Source organism: Hypomesus transpacificus, unplaced genomic scaffold, assembly GCF_021917145.1.
Source record: "Hypomesus transpacificus isolate Combined female unplaced genomic scaffold, fHypTra1 scaffold_201, whole genome shotgun sequence".
NCBI lineage: Eukaryota > Metazoa > Chordata > Actinopteri > Osmeriformes > Osmeridae > Hypomesus > Hypomesus transpacificus.
This window is the reverse complement of record NW_025813742.1, coordinates 254,182-280,817: the sequence shown is the minus strand read 5'-3', so window position 1 is coordinate 280,817 and position 26,636 is coordinate 254,182. Positions and strand designations below refer to the sequence as shown.

General features: G+C 47.2%; 2 protein-coding genes across 5 annotated transcripts; both read right to left on the bottom strand.

Moving 5' to 3' along the window:
• On the bottom strand, positions 1–21,998 carry LOC124489733 (RNA-binding protein Nova-1-like). 4 transcript variants are annotated; one of them, XM_047052140.1, is made up of 4 exons: positions 21,295–21,998; positions 13,850–13,993; positions 7,458–7,624; positions 1–6,710 (listed from the first exon to the last, which is right to left on the bottom strand). In XM_047052140.1, exons 1-4 carry the CDS (start codon positions 21,455–21,457, stop codon positions 5,688–5,690), a joined length of 1,497 nt encoding a protein of 498 aa, XP_046908096.1. In that variant the 5' UTR covers positions 21,458–21,998; the 3' UTR covers positions 1–5,687. The 4 variants fall into 4 exon arrangements, with proteins under 4 accessions (XP_046908096.1, XP_046908097.1, XP_046908098.1 ...); XM_047052141.1 differs by lacking the exon at positions 21,295–21,998 and adding an exon at positions 17,322–17,423; XM_047052142.1 differs by lacking the exons at positions 13,850–13,993; positions 21,295–21,998 and adding an exon at positions 11,979–12,128.
• A 208-nt stretch (positions 21,999–22,206) lies between these two features.
• kptn (kaptin (actin binding protein)) lies at positions 22,207–26,275 on the bottom strand. Its single transcript, XM_047052144.1, has 11 exons — positions 25,942–26,275; positions 25,565–25,647; positions 25,383–25,467; positions 25,151–25,205; positions 24,643–24,721; positions 24,440–24,513; positions 24,224–24,330; positions 23,885–24,026; positions 23,628–23,763; positions 23,086–23,259; positions 22,207–22,732 (listed from the first exon to the last, which is right to left on the bottom strand). Exons 1-11 carry the CDS (start codon positions 26,150–26,152, stop codon positions 22,568–22,570), a joined length of 1,311 nt encoding a protein of 436 aa, XP_046908100.1. The 5' UTR covers positions 26,153–26,275; the 3' UTR covers positions 22,207–22,567.
• Positions 26,276–26,636: the final 361 nt, after the last annotated feature.

Sequence of the window (26,636 nt, the reverse complement as noted above, 5' to 3'; positions counted from 1 at the left end):
TTTAGGCAGGACTCTCGTCTGAACAGCCTCTCTGTAAAAATAAGTCTAAAATAAAATTAAGTTTCAATCTGGTCTCCGTATGTGTCTCTTGCAGCTGTATGCGTTCCAGAGGAACTCAATCAAAGTGATTGACACAAACCTCTGCCAATGGGAATGTGAAGGCGGGGCCTAGGAGTGGGGAAACAGGTGATCCTTATACAGTCAGGTCTCACACACAAATCTTTGCCATCAATCACAAAAGAGCCAAAGACTTCAGGAGAAAGAGGGGAAAGAAAGAAACAAAATAAGAACAGCAAAGAATGACAAAAGAAAACGTCTAAGAAGTTTAACATGGTTTGCTTTGTTCAATTTCCAACATTAGGAGATGGTGTTTGTAAAACGTTATGACCCATCGATCAGTAAAGTGCATTTATGCAACACCACACAAACAGGATAATGTTGACAGCGAATTGGAGGTTACTGAAACATCTGGGGTTATGAGAATGGCCATGTTTGGCCTACCTGACTAAAGCTGAATTTTGTTATTGAAAAAAATGTTAACTCTACATGTAGTTGACATTCCAGCCCTGAATTCATCTTAAAAGATTGATTAACATTCAACATAAAATAAACTAGGAAATGGGAATACATTCATAGATTAGATCTGGGCTTTCAAGTTGTGGTATAAAAAATCTTTAAAAAATATTCCTTATAGGTCTTGTGAGGTTCAAATCTTAATCTAAAAAAAAAAAGAAAAATCCATACCTGGTAATGAAGTGAAACACAAAGAACCAATGCATTGAATACAATTTTCACGTATGCTCGTTTTCACATTTTGTAAATGTTCCTCACTGTATCTAAAAAAACGACTATTTTGTCTGTGAGCGTGTTAAGAGTGATGGAATCTGTCGATGAACATTTGATCTGTGATGTGAAATCTTAGGGCCAACATGACAATAATGGACTCTTTCCCTACCCTTAACAAGAAACAACTTTTTAAACATGAGGTGAGTAAACTTAAATGCTCTAAGACTGACTGCATGCAACGCTATGTCTTTGAATGTTGCGAGATACATCTCGCTATTTTGTTTGTATTTTTTTTTCCTCCATAATTCACTTTGATACCATGCAATAGAAGACGTGCAAAAAGATAACATCTAACTCCACAAAACACATTTTTTTGATCGTTAATGACTATGTTATGAATGCTTATAACATGTTATGCTTTAGTCCATGCTGGCCTATAGAGACAATGATAAGACATCAGTGCTTAAGCCACAAGTCTAACGAACACACAAGGGGATGCATGGAGTGGAAAACAGTTAGAATCCATAAAAATCACAATCTTCATCTCTTACTCTATGTAGCTATCAGGTAGAACAATGCACAAAAGAGTTCTTTGTCCTTTGTTTTCTTAAGTATTGTATTTGATTATCTTATCTGACTTTAAATACATTGTTCAATTGGCACTTGATCAGCACTTCTAAACAAGTTATGGATATCTAACATTTGATCGCACATCTACAATTTCAGAAGCTGCAGAAGAGTCTATTTTGGCACAGGTTGTACTATGAAGTCTATTATTACTTTTACTATCTTATCAGTACTGTATAGTATTCTATACACCTCGCTTAATGCTCCTGACTTTGAGAGCATGTTTCTAATCAACAAACCAGACATCTTTTCAACTAAAATATTTTGTATATTTTACTTATCAAATAGCAGCATTTTCATAACTTACAAAAAGTACATGTAAACCTATTCATTCAAAATCTTAGTAATTTCAAAGGTTCATATACAGACATAACAAAAACACAAAACAGGACAACATGCAACTATATTGCTTCCAATATTCTTTACATTTTCTTACTGTCAAACGAAATCGTCAATAACAGAAATATGGACGCCACCTTGTCGATGATGAGTCATCGTGATGCACAAACAAATCGCAAAGCTAATCTTAATTGGGCTTAGTTGGCACTCTCGTCATCCACACAAATATAACATAGTTCACACTGTATCAACAACGCTGGACTGCATTTGGACTACAAACTAGAATAGCTACAATAAAGTACATATAGATCATGTAACATGACATATTCCACAGTTATGAATTCTAGTCATTTTTCAGATAAGAGGATATGCATAAAGGATGTAATTGTTTCAGCTTGAGGTCACAAACGAGTTTCCACCTTCTCTCTCACTATCTCTCTCACTTCTCCTATCTTGCTCTATTTTGTTCAGAACCTGACAGATAAGCTCAGTTTGTTCAACCAACAGGCTCATTCATCCAAGATTCACCCTCTAATTTCGTTTTCGAGAAGGAAAAAAAACGACCTCCCACTTAAAAGCCAGACTTCACAACTGAAGCCTTTTTTCTAAATTCTGCTTGTTATTCTTATAGGGGGAATTTGATACCGTAGTTTGAACTAATGTTGCTGGTTGCGTCTGGTGGGTGTCAGTTTGGAGCTATGTAGTGCTATCTGTGCGGTATAGCCTCGTGAACTCAACAGGCTGTGAAAACATTTGCATACCCTTATGACCTATAGTGCATAACTCCCATCAATCACTTCGGCACATCCTGCAACCCAAGACATCGTCACCCATGAGCAGACTAGACAGAAGGAGGGGGTATCAGAGCAGTGGGGGGCAGGGCAACGAGGAGAGGAGGACAATTCCAAGAGAGCTGAAAATACCACTTATGAAGAAGATCAAACTTTTGGAGAAAGTTTAAAGGGCAGAATGGACGGAGAGAAAGAGGAGTTGGCACCAAGAACGTAACAGAAACCCCTAGAGGGATCTGTTTGCATCGATAAATTCAACTTGACTTGTGCTTGTATCTTAAATCAGCGCTAATGTTGGGGCTTTAAGTGGTTGTTTTACCCCAAACAGGGGAAGTTATGCTTCCGTGAGACCAAATCTTTGTTTTGTTTATCTAGGCTATATAAACTGTGTTTATTTTCAGAAATAATGTGAACAGGCGGTGTACAAAGAGTAGTCCGGGAAATGTGTTTGCTGGTGCAATGCCATGCAGAGTTTAAACAAGTCAACTTGATAAGAGAGCTAAAAGTCAATTCTGTAGCAAACGTGGCTTGACTACATTAATGACTTTTCAATATGCGCTGGCAACCTTCACAGCCCTATATTTCGAAATCAGATTATAGAGCTCTGGTTGGAGACTCTTGTCCCTAAATGCTTTCAAAACGCAAACATGAATCAGAATATTCGACAGAGCAGGGAACGTGATAGGAATAAAACCGGGTTAAAAATGTGTCCGGCTGCTTACGGACAAGCAGAACAGACTTCCAATAGTTCTAGTAGGCTATAGTGTCTCAATGATGCGCATCGTTAGTATAATAAACAAAAAATAAATCATCACAAGACATCTCCAGTATTAATGCTCTTGTGTGGAGATACACCTGCTCTCTCGGCCGGTTTGCCCTAAAACATGCTACGCATGTGTGCCGGCTTCACATGCCCATTTCTTGTCAAGATATGTAAAATAGTGTACTGTACAATATTGACACTTGGCTCTAGGGACAGCCGCATATTAGGGTGCGTCTCCATCACGTCTCACAGTGCGGTCTTGAGAGACCCAGTGTTTTCGGGATGAAAACCATGAATAGCAGCACGCAAATTAGCTAGGGTAATCTCCGCAAGTACTACGGGAGACTGTTCTACGCAATCACCCTCATTGCCGTTTGCCAAACACTCATCCTTATGTGATGACGATAAATGTGGTAGCCTATGGTTTATGCTGCCTTCTTCCACTGGAGTTATCAAGCTTGTTTGCCGTTGGAGAAAGGAAGGCTGGACTGACCAAGTGTAGAAATAGGTCGTTTCCATTTAAAATAGGACTCTAATTGAGACGAATGTTACACAGAAAACTGTGTTGTGTTTCACAGAAATAAAAAAGAGCCTGAATCTCCAATCTAGAAATCTAACTCAAGCCAACTCCTTTTTATTAGTGCCTGTTGACTATCTGCAAGAACCTTGAATGTGAAACCACAATCGTGTTCTTTCTCACAGATATGGGTTCACACAGCTTGTATTAACGTATCTACTTTGCGGAGCCTCATTCCCTAGGGAACTCTCGCGGTAAGATGTTGCTTCAATGGAAAGGTGGTGTAGGCCACCTCAAGCTGGGTAAAATGCTGTCTTGCCTCTCGGTTTTTGACACATGGTCTGTTGGGATTTAGCACGTCGCTATGTTTGCCTTGAGGCTTAATATCAACTGACAAACTGATAAAATGGGGTCCATTCATTGAGGAGATGATGAGACACTGTTTTGGATCTGTGACTTTTTAGGTGTCTACAAGGGCAGGAAAAGCCCGATGCCACGGCAAACGAGAGAGAACGGTGTTACTGCAAATAAACGATTAAGACCGACCTGCATGTCGTTGTCAGCATGACGTCAAGCCCGAAGACTGAGCTAGATCTTGTAAAAACCTTTACTGACAAGACTATACTTAATGTGTTTTTACAATCAAGGAGGGAGTGAGGAACAGTCTCCAAAGCAATCTGAATTTATCTGTTGAATGATACAGGAGATACAGAGCTATCTTCTGTTGTTATCCTTAGCACCAAAATGGGGGGTGTCCAACGACGACAAGTTTTGGGTGTTGTTTCTTTGTTTGTGGCCGTGTGTGTGTGTGTGTGTGTGTGTGTGTGTGTGTGGGAGGGAGGGATTGTCTGTATGTCTGTGAGAAGTTATGCTCGATGTCGTGTGCATGTTTATGTGTACATTCCTGTGTCTCCTCTAAACTCTCTTGTTTTATTCGACCCCTGAACTATACTCGCATACAGTAGCTAACTGTGCAGTTCTGACTGGGTTTGAATGATACATTTCTTTCACTGCAACTCAGTGTTTGATCCTGGTAAATACAAAAAGAACAATAATACTGTGTTTACATTCAGATCAACCTGAATTCACAGGTTTAAAGAATCTACTGGTGTTTAAATGAGACCATATCAATAAATAAAAACAATAACCAAATTATTTTGTTTCCTCGATCGCGTTATGAGCAATTCTTTAGACGTTACGTCATAAACTATAGAATTTCTGCTAAGAAATCAACATTTAGATTGCTCCAACCAAGGCCTAAACTGGCCTCAGGTGCTCATTATTGAACCTCTCCCATGTAAACAATGGCTTCTGCATCGTGTACGAGCGAGGTGAGCGCTAAAGGAAAAAGGCACGAGCACCAGTTCTTCTGGAACCCGACACTCTCGACTCTGGTGGGAGCCGACATCCGCGAAGCGAAGAAGACAACCGACAAAGAAAAAAGAAGAGAAACTGAAAACGAAGGAAACCGATGAGCAGACCCAGCAGAGAGGTTTTGAAAGAGGGTGAAATCTCGTGGCGTCACCCTCCCTAGATCTGCAGCGTGGCAGTAGACCAGTTCAGCTTTACTCTGATCACCCGTCATCAAAAAGGACTCGACACAACTTTTTAAAAAACACCAGGACTTCAGTCCCTAAAAACACATTCACATTATCACACACACTTATCTTGATATTTCTCATCCAGGCCCTCTTCTTTGAGATCCTCTCTTTTTAATACTGAAATATTGAACGGATATTTGGACATTTCCTCCTCTTCTTTTTTTTTTTTTTTTTTTGAACTCCGTGACCTTCTTGATTCTCTTCTCTTTCTCTGTTTCCATCCCTCTTTTTTCTTTCCTCTTCTGTCGTAATCATTTTTTTTTTTACCCCACCTTCTGTGGGTTGGTGGCCCGCACACCCTGCTCATACGTGATTCGCTGGCTGATGAGATACTGGGCTGCTTGCGTCGCCGCGGGCGACCCCGTTATGGTAACTTTACGGTTCCGTGTGCCAGGGATGAACTCTCCCTTTTTGGAGATCTGGATGCGTGCGCCCGTGAGCTCCTGGTACTCAACCAGTGTCTTCCCGCCCTTCCCCAAGATGGCCCCCACCAGGTTCTCCGGCACGGCGATCTCCACCACGTCCTTGGCCCCATCCGCCAGCTTCTCAGTAGCCAACAGGGACGACGCCATCAGGGGAGAGGAGGCGTTCAGGTAGCCGTTGGAAGCCCCGGTAGCGGCGGCCAGCGAGCCCAGGGAGAACCCTCCCAGCCCGGCTGCGGGGTGGCCACCGCCGCCGGACGCGTCGCTGGCGTAGGAGGCCAGGAGGTTGGCGGCTGCGGCCGCGGCGGGGTTAGCGCTAGCCGCTACGGCGGCCAGGACCCCGGAGGCGGCGGCCGGGTTGAGGCCTAGCCCCAGCGTGTTGGTGTTGTAGCCGTAGCTGGCCAGCGTGTTGAGGGCAGACGTGATGGCCAGCAGGTCGTTGCCGGAGAAGCCGGACATGGCGGCGGGGAAGGCTCCCATCCCGGCGAGGCCGGCCTGGCCCAGGAGGCTGGAGGCCGTGGCCGCGGCCGCGGCGGCCGCGTTGGGCATCACCTCGGCAGAGTTGGCGTACGGGGAGCCGGTGGGGTTGGAGTTGGCCACGGGGCCCGAGATGTTGGAGTAGGAGATGTTGAGGCAGCTGCTGCTCTGTGGGTCTTCCTGGATCTTCTGGACGATGATCTCCACCGCCTTGCGGTTCTGCTCGGGTTCCCCGCTGATGGTGACCACGCGCTCCTGCAGGTTGATGCCCTCGGGCTTCTGGGACAGCTGCACCCAGGCGCCGCTCTGCTCCATCACCGCCTTCACCGTGGCCCCGCCCTTCCCGATGATCAGGCCCGCCGTGCTGTTGGGCACGATCAGCTTGGCCTGGGGAGAGAGAGAGGGGGGAGGAGGAGAGAGAGTGAGTGACACAGAGCAGTAGCGAGAGAGAGGGAAAGAGAGAGAGCGAGAGAGAGATAGAGAGAGAGAGAGAGAGAGAGAGAGAGAGAGAGAGAGAGAGAGAGAGAGAGAGAGAGAGAGAGAGAGAGAGAGAGAGAGGGAAAGACAGAGAGCGAGAGAGAGATAGAGAGAGAGAGAGAGAGGGAAAGAGAGAGAGCGAGCGAGAGAGAGAGAGAGAGAGAGAGAGAGAGAGAGAGAGAGAGAGAGAGAGAGAGAGAGAGAGAGAGAGGGAAAGAGAGAGAAAGAGAGAGACAGAGATGGAGGGAGGGAGGGAGGGACAGGGAGAGGGAGAGAGAGAGCAAGAGAGAGATCTCTCACTGACTCATCTGACTTCTCTAGCCACACTCTTTACTCTGAACTCAGCGGTTTGTTAATCCGGGGGTTTAAAGTGCAGCTGCTGCCCAGCGTTGTCTGACTGTGGAGGGCAGCAGGGTAAAAAATAACCCCCTGCCCTCACACTTTAGTAACCCAGCCAGGACCCAGGCAGTGGGTCAGACCTCCAGAAAGACCAGCTTCTGTTGGACAAGGCGTGCAGGTGGTGGCGTGACCGTGGTTCAACAACTCCACCCCCCACCGCTGGCCATACCAGCCTGCCCTTGGTACGATGTCGTGAGATGAAGGATGTGTCAGTGTGGTAGTGGTGTGGGAGTAGAGGAGTCGACCGGGCCTACTCACCTGTTTGACGCGGTCGGGGTTGACGGTTGTCTGTGGTTGCATGATGCTGACTGGTTCAGTCTTCTGGGCGCTCTGAGGCATCTCGCGGACTTTCTCTGCGATGAAGTTGTGGACGCCATTGAGAGCCTCGACTGTACCCTGTATCAGACACACTCGCTCTGTGGTTCCTATACGGGGGGGGGGGGGGATAGAGAGACAGAATTATAACTAATGACTAAGGGTGGAACAATATATCGTGGAACAATATATCGCAATACAGCATTTTTACAATATGTATTGTAGAGTTATGGCAATATTTTTACAATACGACGTCCGTTTGATGCTATTGGTTGAGCTACCAGCACGCGACCTACTCTGCACCTGTATCATGCGTGCATTCATTGCATTCACAGAAATAGTTGGAACTGAGTTAACTAAATTGTATGTACAACAAAGAAAATTATTGAAAATGTTTAATGTTTTGGAAATAAATCTGTTAAGTGAATTTCAGTTTAATTTAAAATGTTGTTCAAAATATGGTGATACGTATTGTATTGTACACACAATATTCTGATACATATCGAATCCTGAGCTGAGTGTATCGTTACACCCCTACTAATGACATCTTTCTCTATTTGTCATGACACTGAAACGCAACATGGAAAGTGTAAAAAACAATTCCATAATGAAAAGTAAATGTAATTGTACAGTTAGTCCTGCAAGGTTTCATTAAACACCTGCTAAGGGTGAAATTTTTAAAGATTTCTCAGGTTTGATGACACAATTTCTTTATTTTCAGCCCCCACCCCCCATCAACAATAGCTCTGTGGAGGAGAAAAAGCTACTTCAGTGAAAAACCGCTAGCTGACAAAAGATTCCACTTTAATGATGTAACCCTTTCACAACTCTGGAATTCTGGGATTGGCCACGCTCAGCTTGTATCCACCCCCCCCTGTCTCCCTCCCCCCTCCCCCTCCTATAGACCTCCAAAGAGCCTCCTTCTCTCTTCAAGGCTGCCTTTATGCCCCCCAATACTCCGCCGCCACCCTGGTTGGCCCTACCGGAATTCCGTTGCCATGGTTAAGGAGTCGCGCCGTGGAAACAGGTGATGCAACAGCGCGCCCATTCTACAGCCTGCAGGCTTCTCTTTGACGCTCTCTCTCTCTCTCTCTCTCTCTCTCTCTCTCTCTCTCTCTCTCTCTCTCTCTCTCTCTCTCTGTCCCTCTCTCTCTGTCCCCCTCTCTCTCTCTCTCTCTCTCTCTCTCTCTCTCTCTCTGTCCCTCCCTCTCTCTCTGTCCCTCCCTCTCTCTCCCTCTCTCTCTCTTTTTTATCCTTACTCCCCTTGGCTTGTTCTCTCCCTCTCTCTCATACACACACACACTCAATCCCACTGACGTATTTCACATTCCATGTGAAGCTGGGAACAAGCGCTCGAAAGTCAAAATAACAAACAATATCACAGTGAGCAACAATCCCATTCAATCCCTCAACCCAATGGAACTAAAATTCTATCTAACAAAGTGGCACATGGATCATTTTCCGTTGGCAGAGTCAGTCGTCATGCCCCAACTCTGGGGAGTTCTCTTCTAACAGAAAGACCAGCTGGCCAAAACTCTTCTTCTAGTTCTGGGCAACACCACTCGAGTCCTGGCCGGACCCAATCATGTTCCAAGCCTTTATAATGTCATTCCATCTCCTCTTACCGGATTGGGTGACACACATCTGTCCTATGAGCACCTGTCCACGTTTAGGAAACGTCTATCAGAGTTATCAAAACACTCGGGCCCTTCTACTGGATGGGCTCCAAGGAGAGCATTATCAAAAAAGGGATTGAGTTTCTCGTTCGCTTCCAAATCTGTGACCCTTCGATACTGGACATTTCCAAGGCTGGATATTCAAGCGTACTGGGTGACATTTTGACTGGGTGCAGTCAGCTGTGTTTGGTGCAAATGCAACCCAATATACCAGCGTACATACTCACACTGCCTAAACACAAGTATTGCTAACTCTATTGGAGAAGCAAGGTCTTCTACATGCAGTGAAACCTAACATCCAGAGTGACACCAAAATACTGTTAGAACTATGCACTTCTGATCCATGATCTATTTGCTTTGAAAGTGCTACATTCGTACATTTCTTTCGATGAAAGCATCTGCTGGATGCTTACAATCTAAATGTGGATTACATCTGGATAAGAGTGTCTGTTAAATGACTAAATGTAAATATAAATACACAGCAGTATATACACTGGAGAGAGCATGACAAGTTTCTGTCCCGTTGCCAAAAAAACGGTTTTGTAGCGAACACTAAGTACTTTGAAGCGTTGCGATGCATCGAGGCAGAGATCGCAATAAAAAGAAGTTCCGTAGAGATGATTTGGGCGGGGTGAACTTCCCTTCAAGATCTCTGGGAGTACTAGACAGCATTATTGGGCTGTGGGATCTGATATGTGAGCTTAATAAAACGTAGCATAACAGTGTCTTTAATCTTAGAGGTAGGGTTTTGGCACACACGTTTCTCTCTCCCCGTGGAGAAGGAAGAGAAGCGGTAGTTCTGGGGTCCTGTGGCTCCTTTCCAACGCCTTAGCCTGCACTTCTGGAACTGCGCTGGGCTGTAAAGTGCTAACGGCCACACTATCTGCTTCTTCGACCACTAAAAGCCGTCCTCATCAAAGCGCTTCATTGACGTCGCTTGGCTTGACGTGACCTTCGTTCCACGGAGGCCCCCCCCAGTTCTCTCTGTCTCTCCCCCGAAACCGAACGGTGTCGTTTTGCAGGGTGAGGTCACGCGTTGTGCTTTCCGGATAATCGGAAACATCAGGCCTCATACTTGGATGACATCATTACTATTTTATCTGTCCGCTCAGAACAGTAAAGAACATTTATATGCTGGCTTGGCTCTCTGCTGGAAGAGGAGGAGCCTGGTGTTTCCTGGAGTTTGTTGAGCTGGGAGAGTGTGTGTGTGTACATGTGTGTATTAGCTCAGTTTAGGGGGAGGCAGTTGACTGTGTGTGTGTGCACGTACAGTATTAATGCATGAGTGCGTATTACGTCGTACGGGGGTGGGGGGGGGTGGGGTTGCTCCAGATCCTCTCATGTAACAGAAAGTGGGTTGGTGGCTGAGTGTTACTAAGCAAACAGGAAAACAACACTCTGGACACTGGAGGGTCGGTCTGACCCTATGTCGTCTCACTCAGCATTTACTATCAGGAACTAGCACTGTCAGAGGAGCACAGGGAGAGGGAGAGAGAGAGAAGGAGGGGGCGAGAGAGAAAAGGAGGGTGAGAGAGAGAGAGACTGAGCGAGAGGGAGGGAGAGGGTGAACAACAGATAAAGAGAAAGAGACCAAGAGAGAGAACCAGAGAGAGCGAAAAGGAAAGTGTAAGAGACAGAGAATAAGCGAAAGAGAAAGAGAGACAGGGTGAGGGAGAGAGAGGTAGAGGAAGAGAGGGTGAGGAAGAGAGAGAGAGAGAGAGAGAGAGAGAGAGAGAGAGAGAGAGAGAGAGAGAGAGAGAGAGGAAGAGAGGGTGAGGGAGAGAGAGAGAAACTCTGTGTGTTTGGAAGCAGCCTGAGTGCAGCTGGGCCAGGGTCACATCCAGAGAGATTCAAATGGGCTATTTCTGTGCCCCCCCCCCCCTTCCCCCCCCTCCCTGTCCCTCTGTCCTGGTCCACTCACACACGGCCGTGCATCATCCACACTCTTCCCTATCAGCGCTCATCCATCTCGACCCCCTCTCAGTGGGAGGGGTAGAGATCCCATGAAAGCCTTCTTCCCATTCACACTGGCCTGTCTTACCCTGACGGATGGGAAGACTGGAGGTGGGTGGAGGTGGGTGGGATCTTCCAAGCAGAGCTAACCGAAGCTGAATGGAGGGGGGGGGGGGGGTCTGTGTGTGTGTGCGTGTGTGGGGGGGGGGGGGTCTGTGTGGGGGGTGGGAGTGCTGGTCAGTGCTGGTCTCCTACAGTGTCATTGAGATGCAGGTAGAGTAAGCAAAGGAAGGGCAGAGACAAACAGCACGTGCCTGTGTGTGTGTGTGTGTGTGTGTGTGGAGGGATGAACTGCATGTGGACGGAATTAGCATGACATGTTGCCACAAGTCTCCGATAAGAGAGGTGAGGAGGGAGAGCCAGAGGAGGAACAAACCAACGTGCTGGAGCACCAAGAGCCACGCGTCGTCTCTCCCCAACACTCCAGTCTCTCTCCCCAACACTCCAGTCTCTCCCCAACACTCCAGTCTCTCTCCCCAACACTCCAGTCTCTCCCCAACACTCCAGTCTCTCCCCAACACTCTAGTCTCTCTCCCCAACACTCCAGTCTCTCTCCCCAACACTCCAGTCTCTCCCCAACCCTCCAGTCTCTCCCCAACACTCCAGTCTCTCCCCAACACTCCAGTCTCTCCTCCACTCAGGCAGACGAACACCCTGTTATTCTCAGAGAGGTCTGAGGAGAAATGATACGATGAGTTGAATTCAAATCCATCAACACCGTGTCACGGATTAAAAATAACTAACAACGTTTTGTTTTCTCTGTTCCATTTCTCACCGGGGATAACAGGTGCAGGGTTCGGTGTGCAGCTGCAGAAAAGGCCTGATGTCTGGGTCCTGGGTGTTCATGGGAGCTACGTTTCTGCTGACCTCCCCCGAAAATGTAGTTCTACCTCCTAGTGCCCTGTTGTAGTTTCATTTTACTTTCAGGGAGGGGGGGGGGGCGCATACTTTAACACCGTCCAATCAGATCCCTGCCAGCAACACCCTCTCCCTGAACTCTATCAGTCAGTCATCAGTGTAATGAAAGGGGGAGGGGCAGAGCAGGTGGTGGCCTATCAACACATCAATGACCCGACCACAGAGAAGGAAGAAGGACATTGCAGCACAGAGAGGCTCAACTGTCCCCAACTGTCCCAAACTGTCGCCCTCCCTGAAGACAAGGGGGCGCGCCTTCTCACTCGGTGACAAGTCTCACTGGTTCTCTAGCTTCGCAGATTCTGAATCAAGAAGAATCCTAGCAGAGATTCTGTGCGTGGAGTTTGGGAGGAGGGGAGGAAGAAAGATATGCTTCTTTTTGTCCTGTTTGTTGCCAGAGTTCTGTGGGCCAAGGCCCAGTCTGAGAATCATTCATAATGCTTCATTCTTGTTTTAAAACGTCTGGCCCACGTCTGAGCTGTTTCAGCAGCAGCTAAGGAAGGCTCACATCAAAATTCCCGGATTGGCACGTTTCGTCTAACATTAGGGGACAGACCTTACTTCCCTGTCAGAATCTAGGATGGCATTCAGAGGCTAAATTGAGTCCAAGAGAGCCACCTTCCTCTCTATAATCGTCGGTTTAATTCATTGCTCGAGGCGGAAGAATTAACTCAAAGCGTATATTAAAAGCCTGTTAATAGTATCTGTCCCTGTGTCTGTGTCTGTGAGTAACCTCTGAGAGTGTGTTGTGTTCTTCGGGCTGGCTCTGGTCATTTGCTCCTCTTGACGATGATAAACTGATGCTGGAGCTGAGTTGCTCAACAAAGCGGGATCGTTTGGTTCTGTCGGTTATCACAGCCGACATCTGGACCTAATCAAGGGAGGACTGCGGCACACCTGTGCTCTTTCAGATGGGACCGGGCTCCTCCGAGGCATGAAGGACAAAACAGCGTCATTTCTTTGACTCGCTGTTATCGGGGGACAAAACGCTTCCTCATCCGGGGGAAGGAGAAGGGGGAGGGAGGCATCCAGAGGGCCGCGACCTCCATCAGGAAGGGGTCACTTGCGAACATGAGCGACCCCCCCACCCCCCCACACACACACACCATTTATGTTATAACCATGTTTAGCGTGATCAGGGCCATTAGATACATGCCCCCTCTCCCTCCCTACTTCCCACCTACTCTTCCTCCTTTTCTCCCTCCCCCTCCCCCCCCCCCCCCCCCCCCCTCCCCCTCCCCCCCAAACTGCACTCTCCATCTTGAGGTAAAATGGCAGCCAGACAGCTAAAGGAGGAAATTGATTAAATGCAGTTCTTGCATTGTACCAGAATGAAGAATGATTGTTCTTCTGGGGAAACACAGACACATAAATTGGATGGGCTCCATGCTTAGAGTTCAGCCAAAAGGAAGAGGAAGAACTGGTAGGTCTGAGTGGAGCTTCTGGAGTCGATACTAGATATGGAATCTGCACACAGCCTGCTAAGCTCTCCGACTCTGGGTGAAGCCATCAAGACAGAACCGGTTTGGCTCTTAAGTTGGGGCAATCCAACTACATTAAAAGATGGGGTCTGTTCCACTCACTGGCACGACACACACACACACACACACTCGATGACGTTGTTGTCTGACGTCCACACAGCGTCCTGTCCTCACGGCGTCATGACCTCCTGCCCGTCTTACCCGTGTCTCAGCCTCGACACGACACAGAGCTTTCCCCGGGCGTTCTTACCTGGGTAGAAGTCTTTGGATTTGGACAGCTTGATGGTGGCGCCAGTTTCTTTCTGCAGCTGTACAATGGTCTGGCCGCCCTTGCCAATTATAGAGCCGGCCGCATAGCTAGGGATCAGCACCTTCAGAAAGTACTCGCCCTCCTCTGGGGGGGGAGAGAGAGACAGAGAAGGAGAGAGAAGGGGTCAGAGCTTGTAAAGAAGACCCCACACATCATATACACCCCCAGCAGAAACAGTAAAACAAATCTAGGGAGTCAGGTGGCTGAGCGGTTAGGGAATCAGGCTAGTATCAGAAGGTTGCCGGTTCGATTCCCGGCCGTGAAAAATGACGTTGTGTTCTTCGGGCGAGGCACTTCACCCTACTTGCCTCGGGGAGAATGTCCCTGTACTTACTGTAAGTCGCTTTGGATAAGAGCGTCTGCTAAATGACTACATGTAAATGTAAATCTGGGTTGGTTGCAAATATTCGGTACTGTGATGCGTTTGACTGAGTTGGGTTTGATTTGTGCTACGGATCGGCCCCTCGAGGGCACAGGGCAACGTTAAACAAACAGCCTTTTTTCGGGGTTTTTCTGTCAGGAATGGAGCCGTGTCTGCAGTGTAACAGCCTAACACGTCTGCACTTGCTACAACACGTTCCTTCAACGTTGTTGAAGGATTCATGAAATATAGGGAACATCCAGGAACATGTACGTGCCTTCACTGGGATTAGAAGCTACGTGCCTTCCTATCACATCCCTTCGGTTCAGGAGAAGAGTCTAGAGAGGGGTTTTACGTTTGTGTGTGTGTGTGATTCTTGAGTTAAAGGGGTCCCGCATTTTCATTAGAGATCGGTGACACGTTTTGCGTTCCGTCCCAGATTTCCTGCGGAGGGAAAAATGCTGGCCTCCTTTCTCGTTGGCAGAGATCTAATTTTAACTGTATCTCTTTCGGAACCCTCTGACAGAACATCACAGTGAAGGTTTTTGAACCGAGCCAGGTGCTGCCTTCACGATCGATCGTGAAACCCGACAGACACCTGCGCCACAGGAGCCCCGTGGGCCGACAGCATGAAGGAAGAAGCAAAGTCGCTCGCAGGCGACTATGTATGGACGACACGTAAAAACAGTCATATGGTTGCAGTCCATTAAACCTAACATGGGGGGATCCTGGGCGCCCAAGGGGGATTGACGAGAGCATATGCGACTCAAATCCCTCAGATTTGTTTCGACGTGGAGTCTGCCAAGACAGAAACAATCTCCTCTATTTCAGATTCGGGGCATCGCTGGCTTCGCAGAGCCTCTCGCTCGTGCGTGACTGACAGCGCCGCGTCGTCAGAAGGCCAGTCACTGCTCTCAACAGACAGCTCCCCCTCGATGCGTAGGGGCTAATCAAGGCTTCATCGTTTCTGAGGAGGGCAGTTTCCTAACAAGGTCCTACAGAGTGACATGGCTAATCCAGACAGAACCAATCAACCCGCTGTGGTTTGGACCCGGTCCTAATTATGAAGAGTGCCTCCCTGAGTGAGACACTTAAGGCATCACTAATCAACACAGACAATGAACACCCATGATGAGATAAGAAAAAAACAAAACACGTAACGTTTCGTAATATCGGTTCAGGGTGTAGAGGGTTGGCTAAGAGTCTGCAGTGAGGGTTGTTTTTTTATTTTTTATTTTTTCCCTCTGTCGATCGTACACATTCCCCTTCTACATCTGTGTTCCTATGGAATGATGTCACTCTGAGATCTCTCCAGCAGGCTCACTGGCAGAGAAGGTGACGTCACTCTGTTTTAGCTCCAACGCCGAGGGACGTGCTCGTGTCAGGACTGGGTGAAAACCCGTAACCGAAACACGTACCACGGCAGCCAGCAGCCCCCACCAAAATAGAAAGCAACAAAAGACCTAATTTGTTTCTTCAAATTGGGTGCAAACAAACGCCCCAGGGTCTGTGGGTGTGTGGCACGCTCGCTCCTCTGCAGAGGGGTTGGAGCGATCCACAGATGTATGGGGTCTTGTCTCAGGGGCGACAGGAAGGATAGATGAAGGTCCACAAGACTTCCACCTCCCTGACTGCGTCTTAGCCTGACTGACTGACTGACCTCCTGTAATGTGCTCATTAGATCCACATCATAACGAACACAGGCACTGTGACATCGAGGGATTTCACAGGCAGCCGACACGTCAGTTCTGCTCAGGGTTCCATTAGTATGCCTGTCATGTCACACTCGGATATTCACTGTCGGGCTTAAATAAGACGGTCTGGCGGGTACGACATGTTACTACGGTGAGGTAACCGTTCCTCAGATTTCGGGTCGTTCCCGACGTCTCGCAGTCCCGCCAATCATGAGGACGGTGGCCGTTGGAAGACGCATTCCGCTCGATGTGTCATTGTGACACGTGAACGTTCATCATCTTCAACTGACATGTTACGTCAACAGGAGAAGACAATCAATGTGTTTGTTGTAAACAATACTAAATAATGACAATGACTCCCAAAGACGAATTTGGCCTCCATAACCCAGCACATAACCATAACCCAGCTAACACCTATTCTAAAGCCATCAGACCCTTACTAAAACCGTGGTCCCTTCCCCTCCCCTATTCAAGACGCGAATGGGAGTAAGTGACCTTGGTGGAAAAGTAAGGACCGTGGTTGAGGCTCAGACATTGTGTTCACAATTCACGGGGACTCTTTTCTCCACAGTCAGAGAGTCGAAACACAGCCCCCCGTGTGAACAAAAGACTCTGTGGAGTCTCGGAGACCAGTTCGCCGGTGGACGTGAACCTCCGTCTCTACCCTACATTTCTCCAATCCAGAGTAAGCTCAGCAGGGGAGCCAGCCGCTGAGATTCCCCTCCACTGGCCTCGCAGCACAGTTCCGCTGTCATTAGTCAATAATTAATTCCCTCCTAGTGTCTGAAATCACAGTAACAGGTTTTAATGGCGTCATGTGGTAGAGTAAACATGACAATCTGTTGCTGCAATCCGCCAGGGAACAGGGGAAAACAGCGAGCACATTGGGGGAGCCAAGACACTCGGAGGGGGGGGGAGTGTAAGTTCAACCCTCCCCCCACTACCACCACCACCACCACCACAACCACAACCACCCCAATCCTACACTGCCAGGGAGCCTAGGAATAAAATATATGGTCAGAGAGACAAACCTGTTTAGTGGAGTCACTCAAGGGGGGTGGGTTAGGAGGAAATGCCTTGTGACCATCCCCCCCTCTCCTCCTCCTCCTTCTCCTCCTCAGTAGCCCTCAGAATACCCACTCTGCATTTCAATAGACCAACCTGCCACTGACAGCGGCGAGGACGGCGGAACAAAACGGGCATTAATGAGCCTATGAGATTCACGGCGTACGAAATGCCCCACAAAAAGAGTTGCACACACGACGACGTATTCAACAAGTCAGACACACACCGAAAAAAAATAAATACAAAAGAGAGAGGGAGAGTTTTTTTGTTGTTTTTTTTTTAAGGATCTTACCCATTCTGAGATGTGCTGGTTCGAGTCCTCTGTCAGATCTCCATCAATGCCGGGGCGCAATCTCAAAAGGGTACCTTAACGTTACGCTAGGCATAGGTGCAATGGTGGCGTTAAGGAATGCGACCAGCTAACCGATTTCGCCGAGGTCTAGATACCTCAGTGCGAGGGAGAGAGCAGCATTTACCACAGCATCCAAGCCATCTCTGCAGCTGGGCCGAGCCTCAATTGTCTGAGAAAATGCTAATGCGTACGCTCAGTGTTTTCAGAGAAAGACGCCACGCATTGTTCGAGCCCGCACCGGTTTGAAGGGGGGGGTCTTCCCTGTTGCCGCATCACCCTTCTCACTGCTCTCATCCATATTCATCGAGTGGCCGTCGGTCTGCAGTGGCGTAGCTGACTGACACCTCGCCCGGCCAATCAGCAACCTCCGCCCCCCGCCTCGTCATGCCCCCATACCCCAATGCCTGTCCTTACTGCCCGCCCCCCCCCAACTCCGCCTCCCTCCCCCCATCTCCCCCAAAAATTGAATTTTTCTCTCTCCCACTCCACCTCTTTTGACGCAGCTCTATAAAGAATAACGGGGCCGATTCACGTATCCTATTTGTGGTTATTTTTTTTGGTGGAAAAGGACGGGGACGGAACGAGGGGGTTGTGTGTGTGTGTGTTCGGAGCGTGCAGGGTGACCTTGAGTGGCGGCTGCAGAGGTGTGTGTGTGTGGATGCCGTGAGTGGATGATGAACGAGGTGGAGGAGGAGGGCTCGTGGAGCGCCCCCGCCTGCTGTACGCCACCACCCCCCCCCTGCCCTCCTACCTTCTCTCTTCAACTCCGCCCCCCACACCCCTCCATGTTGGAGAGGGGTGGGGGGGAGGGCGGTCGCTCGGAGGAACGGTGGTGGTGGGGTTGAGGGGCTCATCAACTACTGCAAATGGCAGTGCCGCAGAATGGTGGAGGGGGGGGGCGAGGAAGCCAATCACTACGCCTGTAAATCTTCTATAGAGAACGCTATCTTACGTGCGCATGCTTGTGTGAGCGCGCGCGTGTGTGTGTCGGTGCGTGCTGGTGTGTATTTAGACGAGTGGGGTTTGGCTTCAGTCAATAGTAATTTCCAAGGAGCATCTAGAATCCTATGTCCCGATTTTAATAGGTGCTTTCATTATCTAGAGGGATTTCCAGTCTTTGAAGCTCAGCACAAACTGGGGTATTTACAGGTGCTCATCCGCATCTGGGGGAATGTGTTGCAGTAAATCGCAGCCATAAACCAATCACATTCATTGTCTTGCCTAGACTCACTGGTGAACATAGGCAGTGTTTCCCTGTTGGCCTCTCTCTCTTTCTATCTCTCTTCATCTCTATCTTTCTCTCTCTTTCTCTCTCACTCCATCTTCCCCCGCCCGCCCTCCTCATTCACTCCGCTCTCCCTCCCTTCTCTATCTCTGTCTATGTCTCTTTCTCAGCCACCTGGTTCATTCACAGTCCACACACGTCACATAGCTCTGCAAGGGCACCTGTGTTCTTCTCACCAAAAAAACTCTCACCAGCTCACATTCCTGTGCCAAGGTTTCCATTAGTAACATTAGCATATCACAGCTAATCCTTCTGATACATGGGTTTAGATCCAGCACGCTAGCCAGTAACAGGGGCCACGGGACATGGGCCAATTAGACGTCATTTTGCATGAAGCAACAAGCAAAATATACGTTTGTGTTCAGCAGAGGAGGTGTACAGCGGATTCAGAGAGGAGCTGGGTGCATTTGTTTTCGACTGACTGTGATCTGCCGGTGATTCTCAGACATGTGATGTGAACGAGCCCGTGTGCGAGAACGGCCTCTCTCTCTCTTTCTCTCTCTCTCTCTCCTCTTTGTTATGGTAACAGCCCGTCATGTTATTGATCAGGACGGGACGATGTGATCGATATCAGACGCGGTCAGGAGGTGTGCGATCCAACCCGTTGTCGAAGATCATCAAATCATTTTCCTCCATCACCACATAAGATTAATTTTTTACAAAAGTGCGGATATCGAGTGCTGCACAACGAAGGCATACGGCTAATAAAATTAGGTGGGTGATGGTATTAAACCAAGCGTAATGAAAAAAAAAATCTTGCTTCCTTAATTCATTGTAGTAAGAATGTTCCGGCATTCCGTCAGCCGGCATTCCATCAGCTCTATAGGGTGAGCATTCCTTTACTCTGTTTGACATCACACCGACAATCTCACCCCCGTCACGCCAAGGAGCGAGCACAAACACAAGTCTCGCACCTCGTCAACGGTGCGAATGTGACATAAACCGACTCATGTTTTGCTACTCGGTGTTTGCCTGTTAGATGTTTCTACTGAGGAGCGTGGGGCTCAGAGACCAAACCAGGGTCAGTGATGAAGGGCTCAGAGAGCGAGGAGGGCGTCCGTATGCCAGATCCTCGTCCTGTCCCACAGCTACAGGACTGAGTCATTAGCAACAGCATCCTGTATGGTGCATCTTACTAATGAAACATGCTGAGGAACATTAGTGCTTGAAGAAGACAAGCGTGTGTGTGTGTGTGTGTATGTGTGTGTGTGGTGCAGCATCTGGGCGTCAGGCAAATACGTGTATGTGTGTGTGGTGCTATCACTGTTTTGCAGTGCCGTTTCCAAAGGAAATCCAAATGACATTGTTTGTGTTTGGGCGTAGGTTTGGCTTGATGTTATGGAGATGTTGTGGTGTCTTTCTCAACATCTAGTCATGGATAATGACGGCCGTAATTCATCCAGCCACAACATGAAACACACAAACAAGCCCATGCTATCACAGTTATGAGAATTCAGATGTCTACAATCTAAGAAAGTGAGTGTAACTACTTCAAACAACAGAACACCTTTTCACAAACAGCCCCTTGCGGAATTGAAAAGGATTCAAGCTGGAGACATAAGCCTTTCCTTAAGTGTCATTCTACCACATTATTTATGGTACTATCAGCAATATTGTATTTTAGAGCGTATTGTAGGAAAGTTATGATGCCCACAAGGCCATTTTTGTGTTATTATATTATATTATTCAGGCTCTTAAACAGCTGCAATACTGCATGTTATAGTACACCCTTATGATGCCAAGAATGACCAAATTTGTGGTGAAAAATCAATAAAAATCCTTTCTATGTTGTGTGACTTCTGTCGAATCTTTTAAAACCCAATTGAAGACTGCTATTCAAGGCTTTTAGTTGGTCTAGGTTTTTTATGGTTGTTTGTTATGTTTTCTATTAACCATTTTCTTATATCTTGATGCCAAGTTGTAGGATATAGCATTTTGCTGTGAAGCACTTTGTGCTTTTTATCAGTGAGAGATGCTTTAAAAAATAAACTTTACTTACTTCAAAGAATGAGGAGTTGGTTTATGACCAATGGACAACGATTTATCGTTTTCCTTAGCAGTATATAAATGGCCTACCTACTATCAGAATTGTAATCGCTATTGATGTGAGTAGATTGACGGCAACATGCGTTGTTTTCCTCTCCATGCAGAACATCATGCAGGATGTCCAGATGTGCACGTGCAGGGTTACTGGGTTCGGAACTAACATTGTTGAACTGACAGTGTCTTCACTCAGAGGAAAGTGCTATTTGTTTTCTTTTACTGTGTTGTAACTTGTAATGTAGGTCAAGCAGGCCTATGTAGGGATGTGCAGACCAATATATCCTACATCATTCTGTGGGTTCTGAGTAAAGGAGGATTCTGACATTTTGAACGCGATAGCTTGTAGGACACACTGATCATTCTCCCAAAACGACGTGATCCATTCAGTACGGCCGTAAAGACATATTTTCTAGAAAGAAAATATAGATGGGAAATGTTTGGAAATGTTTATAGACTGATGACAAGTTTATGTATATTCACATCATCAGCAAGGCCCTGTGACATGAGGCACTGTTTGACTTAAGCGCATGAGACAGTGTTGATAAGACACCGATGGACACGCGGGTTGATTTTGATTTCTCTTACCTCCAACGTTGGTGCGCTTGGTACAAGAGGCCTCTTCGGCTGGAGTTTCCAGTGGCCGTTTTCGGGAGTCGGGGAGATCCGTATCCATGTGTGGCTGTTGACTGTGATGGTGAGGAATCGAGAATACACCGTTTTGTTCAACTGCTCCACCGGCCATCATCATTTTCAGACCTGACCAGTTAGTCGCCTAATAAATATGCGTTATTCCACGGCGCGCTTGTCACCACATCACAGCGACTACGAGTTCTCTCGAAATTGTCAAGTTTTTCTTATAATTTTTTTGCCTTGAAACGTCTTTACCTTCTCTCTTCACCGGCACAAAGATGACTCGAAACAATGCATTCGGTTTGTCTTGTTCACGACTCGACTGGTGCCTTACGGAGCGTCACAGAAAGCTAAATATAAAAACCCACTGAGAGAAATGCATTCATTAACGCGCTCCTGACACTTCAAAAGCTGTTCGTTCTGGTAATTGTTCTCAGGCGAGCCTATTCATGCGCAATCCCTGTTTGTCTTTCATAGAATAATGCAGTGAGTGGGTCTGTGGTAACACGATGAACTATTCAAAAGGTAAACATTAAAGATTTGCGCAGGGGACTACTAAGAATGTGTTTTGTTATTATTTTAACGCCATCTTCCGGGATGTGGGAAGTCTTCGGAAGGTCGGTAACGGAAAAGTGCGGCTGTTGCTATTGTTGTCTTTGTACTCGTAAGTGGGGGAAATATTCTCTGAAATCTCAGGAGTGGACCACACTGCCGCTGACCGGTGAGAGGCGAGCCTGACGGTGCGACCAGGGCATCTCCGGACGGTCGCTGTCAAGAGCGCGAGCTGACGTCACATAGACCCAATTCCATGAGTGAATTTACCCGCTTTTCCCTATTCGGTTAAACAACTTTCAAGAATGATTACCCTTCTAGCAATTTTATTTTTTATAAGACCGCAATCTCAATCTTTTGTCATGTTGTTGCAAGTAGGTACTAGGGTTTTATAAAAAAATTCTGCCCAATAAATCAATTAATTGGAAAGACATTGCAATATTTTGGCAACACGGTCAGCAATGCAAGCACATGTACTATGTACATAAAGATTGAACTTAAAGATTTATGAATCATGATCCTAAATAACATCATCAATAAATAAACATTTTTTATAATGATACAGATTCTCAAAGAGGCATGTCAAACTCAAGCTCTCTGAGGCATCACAGAGTCAGCACAGTTACATCTAAACTGTAGGCAACAGCATGGAGGTCTCAACTTGAGATGGAAGTCTCTATATGGATGGTGGCTCTATAGCATCCAGCTCCTTATTGGCTGCAACATCACTCTCCTCGGTATCCTGGCCTGTGATTGGCTGGAACTCGGACGCAGCCGTCAGAATGGAAACTCTTTGAGCCAATCGCTGGAGGACGAGATCTGCTGTACTGGTCAGACTATGCTAGTGAGATGAGGGGAAAAAGTTGAAGATAAACCATACAATATCTATATACTATATCTTAATATATACATAAAGATGTATGCTACTCTATTCTTTTCTGGAGGTGTGTCCTGTATATATTTACATCTAGTCATTTAGCAGACGCTCTTATCCAGAGCGACTTACAGTAAGTACAGGGACATTCTCCTCGTGGCAAGTAGGGTGAGGTGCATTGGACACAACGTAATGTGCACCGGCCGGGAATCGAACTGGCGACCTTCAGATTACTGGCCCAATGCTCTACCCGCTCAGCCACCAGACTCCCCATATAGACTTATATAGACGTATATGCACAAGCCACTATGTGTGTCTACCTGTAATATGTGCAGTCCTTTCAGTGTTAAAATAGCCAGCTCCTTCAGGCCGTCACCCGTCAGGTCCAGGTAGATGATGGACAGCAAGGAGCTCTTGAAGCCCCGCCTCCATTGCAGTTGGAACTGGCCCGTAGCCCCTCTCATTGGCTGTTGGAACTTGTAGCAGAGCAGCTCCTACATGGCAAGAATGTGATTGGATCACAACTCCAAATCCATGACCAATCAGTGAAGTGCAGGAACTGAAGGGTATGCATATTGGACAAAATCTACATTAAAACAAAAAGCCTTTTAAAGAGCATTTTAACTGCAGATCAAGAGATTTAAAGTTCAAATACCCCCTACCGTACATTGTTCCGGATAAAAGCGATGGCCAAATACAAACACATCACTGACATCCGCACGCACAAAGCGTGAACAAGAGAGCATTCAGACTGACTCCCAGAGCCTCCTCACTGTCAACTGGCGCTGCGGAGATGCAGCCTTGCAGCGATGCAGCGATGCAGCCCTGCAGCGATGCAGCGATTCAGCACAGACGTGCTCACCTGCCCGTGGGTTCCCAGGAGAATCTCCCTCTGCCCGTCAAAGCCCAGATCCACCGTCAGAGCGCAGAGCACCGCGTCGTTCTGGTCGCTTCCCGCGAGGCACACGGGGCGAGAAACGCCGCACTCCTGCACGTCCCTGCGAAAACACCAGACCGCGTGACTCGATCGGCAGGCACTCGCTCTAACCACTAAGCTGCACCTGTCCCCCCACGTGTGGCCCCGTCCCTGGATGTGCCCTGCGGGGGGATGGCTGTCACCTGTACACCACAGCCATCTCGATGGTGCTGGTCACCAGGAGGTTGTAGCCCTCCTGGTTAGAGTCAGTCTGGCAGTGGAGAGGGAAGAGCAGCACTGTGGAGATGGGACTGTCCTGCTGTATACTCCAGCTCTGTAGTACCTCTGACACACACACACACACACGTGACCACGCACACGCACACACACACGTGAGCACGCACGCACACACACCAATGTAATAATGCATACATTGCATGCAGACGGTTAGGGTTTAAAATCACAGCATGAGAAAGAAAAACCCTATGGGTTGATGGGTGGAGTGTGTGAGCGTGTGTGTGTGTGCGTGTGTGTGTCCTCACCAGGCCCTCTCTGGTCCACCAGAGCCAGACCCACACAGCCGTTCTGACAGCCGAACGCAGACAGCCGACGGTCTCCCGGGATACTCAACACATCCATCCACAGAACACTGCAGACGACAAACACACCATTACCGCCAACGTCATAGGGTCATTTCATCAATCATACCATATCAACTTCCACAAGCCCTGCAGAACTGGACAGAGAGACAGACTAACTTGCTCGGTAGTTTCTGCAGTTCAGGGAACAGCCTCTCCACTGGCTGCTCCTCGAACTGGTGAAGTGAGGCATTCTGGGAGAGAGAGTGTAAAATGTAAAGTTTGTCAGAGCGGGAGTGGATTCGTCTCATGCTAAAGCACACTTTGTCCCAAAAAACCTTTTTCATTATTTCCAGATCGATCGAGCCCGGGTCAAACTTTACCTCTTTGTAGAGGTGGATTCTCTGGTCGTGACCACTCAGCAGAAAAACAGTCTCGCTGCCTGCATCTCCACAATGCACCCTGAATCAGGGGGACATAATACACAGGCTCTTTGGTTTACAGATCAGAACGGTTTGAATCCAAAAGCATAAAACTGTCATACAATCAACCGTTTTCAAACAAGTCATCCAGTTTTCCCAGCACGCACACAACCAGAAACACTCAGCAAATGTCGCCAACACGGAGCGGTATTCAGTTGATACACACTGAATCAATTTCAAAACATGGGGTTGCCTTTTACCAGGTGCGGTTTGAGCGTGTTGAAACTGAAACACGAACAAAGCGACTCACTCTGTGTGGTAAAGCTGGAACAAAGCGACTCACTGTGTGGTAAAGCTGGAACAAAGCGACTCTGTGTGGTAAAGCTGGAACAAAGCGACTCACTCTGTGTGGTAAAGCTGGAACAAAGCGACTCACTCTGTGTGGTAAAGCTGGAACAAAGCGACTCACTCTGTGTGGTAAAGCTGGAACGGAGTGAACTGCAGCTCCAGGTTGAGACAGCTCTCTAGGGAAGGAACAAACATGGTTTACCTTTCACTCTGCTGCCGTAACATGTAGGAAAGAGGGCAACAGCCTCTTTAACTGCGTGTCCAGCTAAGTATTTTTAATTCTAAACACGACAAACAATTATGTCCAATTACGTGAATATAAATAAGCTGTCACAACACGACATCTGACTTACGTGCAATCGACTCCAAGTTGAACTCAGAACCTGGTTCGTAATCGCAATAAATGTTGAGGAACGGTGTTGCTTTGTCGCCAGAATCCTGAGGAGAGACGAGGCTTTCTATTAGGCCTTGTTTGTCTTTGTGAAGATAATCTGCTTGATGAATGAGGAGAGGGAGAGGGGAGATGTCTGTATACCTTGATGAAGGTGATTCCCACAACAAGCCCTCGGTTTGGTGGAGACTTGGTGAACGCATCGATTGATACAATCTCAGCGTCAACTGGAGAGATATTTAAACGTCAATATAGAAACTTATTGTACGTTTTATCTCCTTTGCAGCTAGCCGTTATACATACAGTAGGCTACAGTGTGCATACACACACACATGTACATAAGTATCTTGACTAGTGGTCTCTGGCTTGAGGAACCTACTGTACATTTCCATTCTCAAATGCACCCAAACATCATGGTGAGATAGAATGACAAGCCTTCTTCGACATGTGATAACTTTGAATAGGCTACTCGCTTGCCATAGCTGATTGCAACGAGAATAGCTGAATGGACTGGACTTCACCTGGTATGTAAGTGAACTGGACCTCTTTGGCAACAGGTCTGATTTTCTGTAGTAAGTCTTGGTACTTGAAACAGACTACTTTGCCTTTCAAAGTTGCAGCCAGTAACTCTTGTTGTCCTGCCTGGCAAAGGCCGTACATGTTACTCTGAGTCAAAAAACGGCTAAAACTGTCCTCGGCAAATGGACACGTTTCTTTCGCTTCGTGCAACATCCCGGGGAGGTTTTTAGATCGCCTAATCTATAGTCCGATTATGCAAGAATTTAACAACACATGCTCCGCTAGCAAAACGTCTGTTTCGCACATGATAGATCAAAATCACAACATCCGTGCTTGGGAGGGACTATCGGGTAATGAGGAAATTGTTGAAACCGTAGAACCAATTATCTTACAGCTTTTTTATTGACATGGTGCGTAGCCAATTGTTAAATAATCAAAATTCAACCAATCAGACAAAGAAGGAAACCGGCTGGAACATTAGCGGAAAAAGAATGGTACGCACATCTTTCTTCTTTAACTAACTTAATTTGAAATATTGCTTATATCACTTTTTATAGTAAAGAGAAAAAATGTTAACCTGGCATTTTCATATTTAGTGTTTCAATAAATAACATTATACGTTACAGTTTTTCTCAATTGGTTTGGCTCATTTCACGAAACAGAAATGACATTCTCAAAACAACACGTGCAAACCTCC

Bases quoted from the DNA above. Each gene is read 5' to 3' on its own strand.
- LOC124489733 (XM_047052140.1), bottom strand. From the start codon at position 21,457: ATGATGATGGCCGGTGGAGCAGTTGAACAAAACGGTGTATTCTCGATT. The intron at 7,625-13,849 runs GTAAGAACGCCC...CCCCCCGTATAG, and splicing joins ATCCAAAGACTTCTACCCAG to GAACCACAGAGCGAGTGTGT. The intron at 6,711-7,457 runs GTGAGTAGGCCC...CTCTCTCCCCAG, and splicing joins ACCCCGACCGCGTCAAACAG to GCCAAGCTGATCGTGCCCAA.
- kptn (XM_047052144.1), bottom strand. From the start codon at position 26,152: ATGTTGCACGAAGCGAAAGAAACGTGTCCATTTGCCGAGGACAGTTTT. The intron at 24,331-24,439 runs GTTAGTCTGTCT...TGTCGTCTGCAG, and splicing joins CTGCAGAAACTACCGAGCAA to TGTTCTGTGGATGGATGTGT. The intron at 23,764-23,884 runs GTGACAGCCATC...GTGTTTTCGCAG, and splicing joins GAGATGGCTGTGGTGTACAG to GGACGTGCAGGAGTGCGGCG.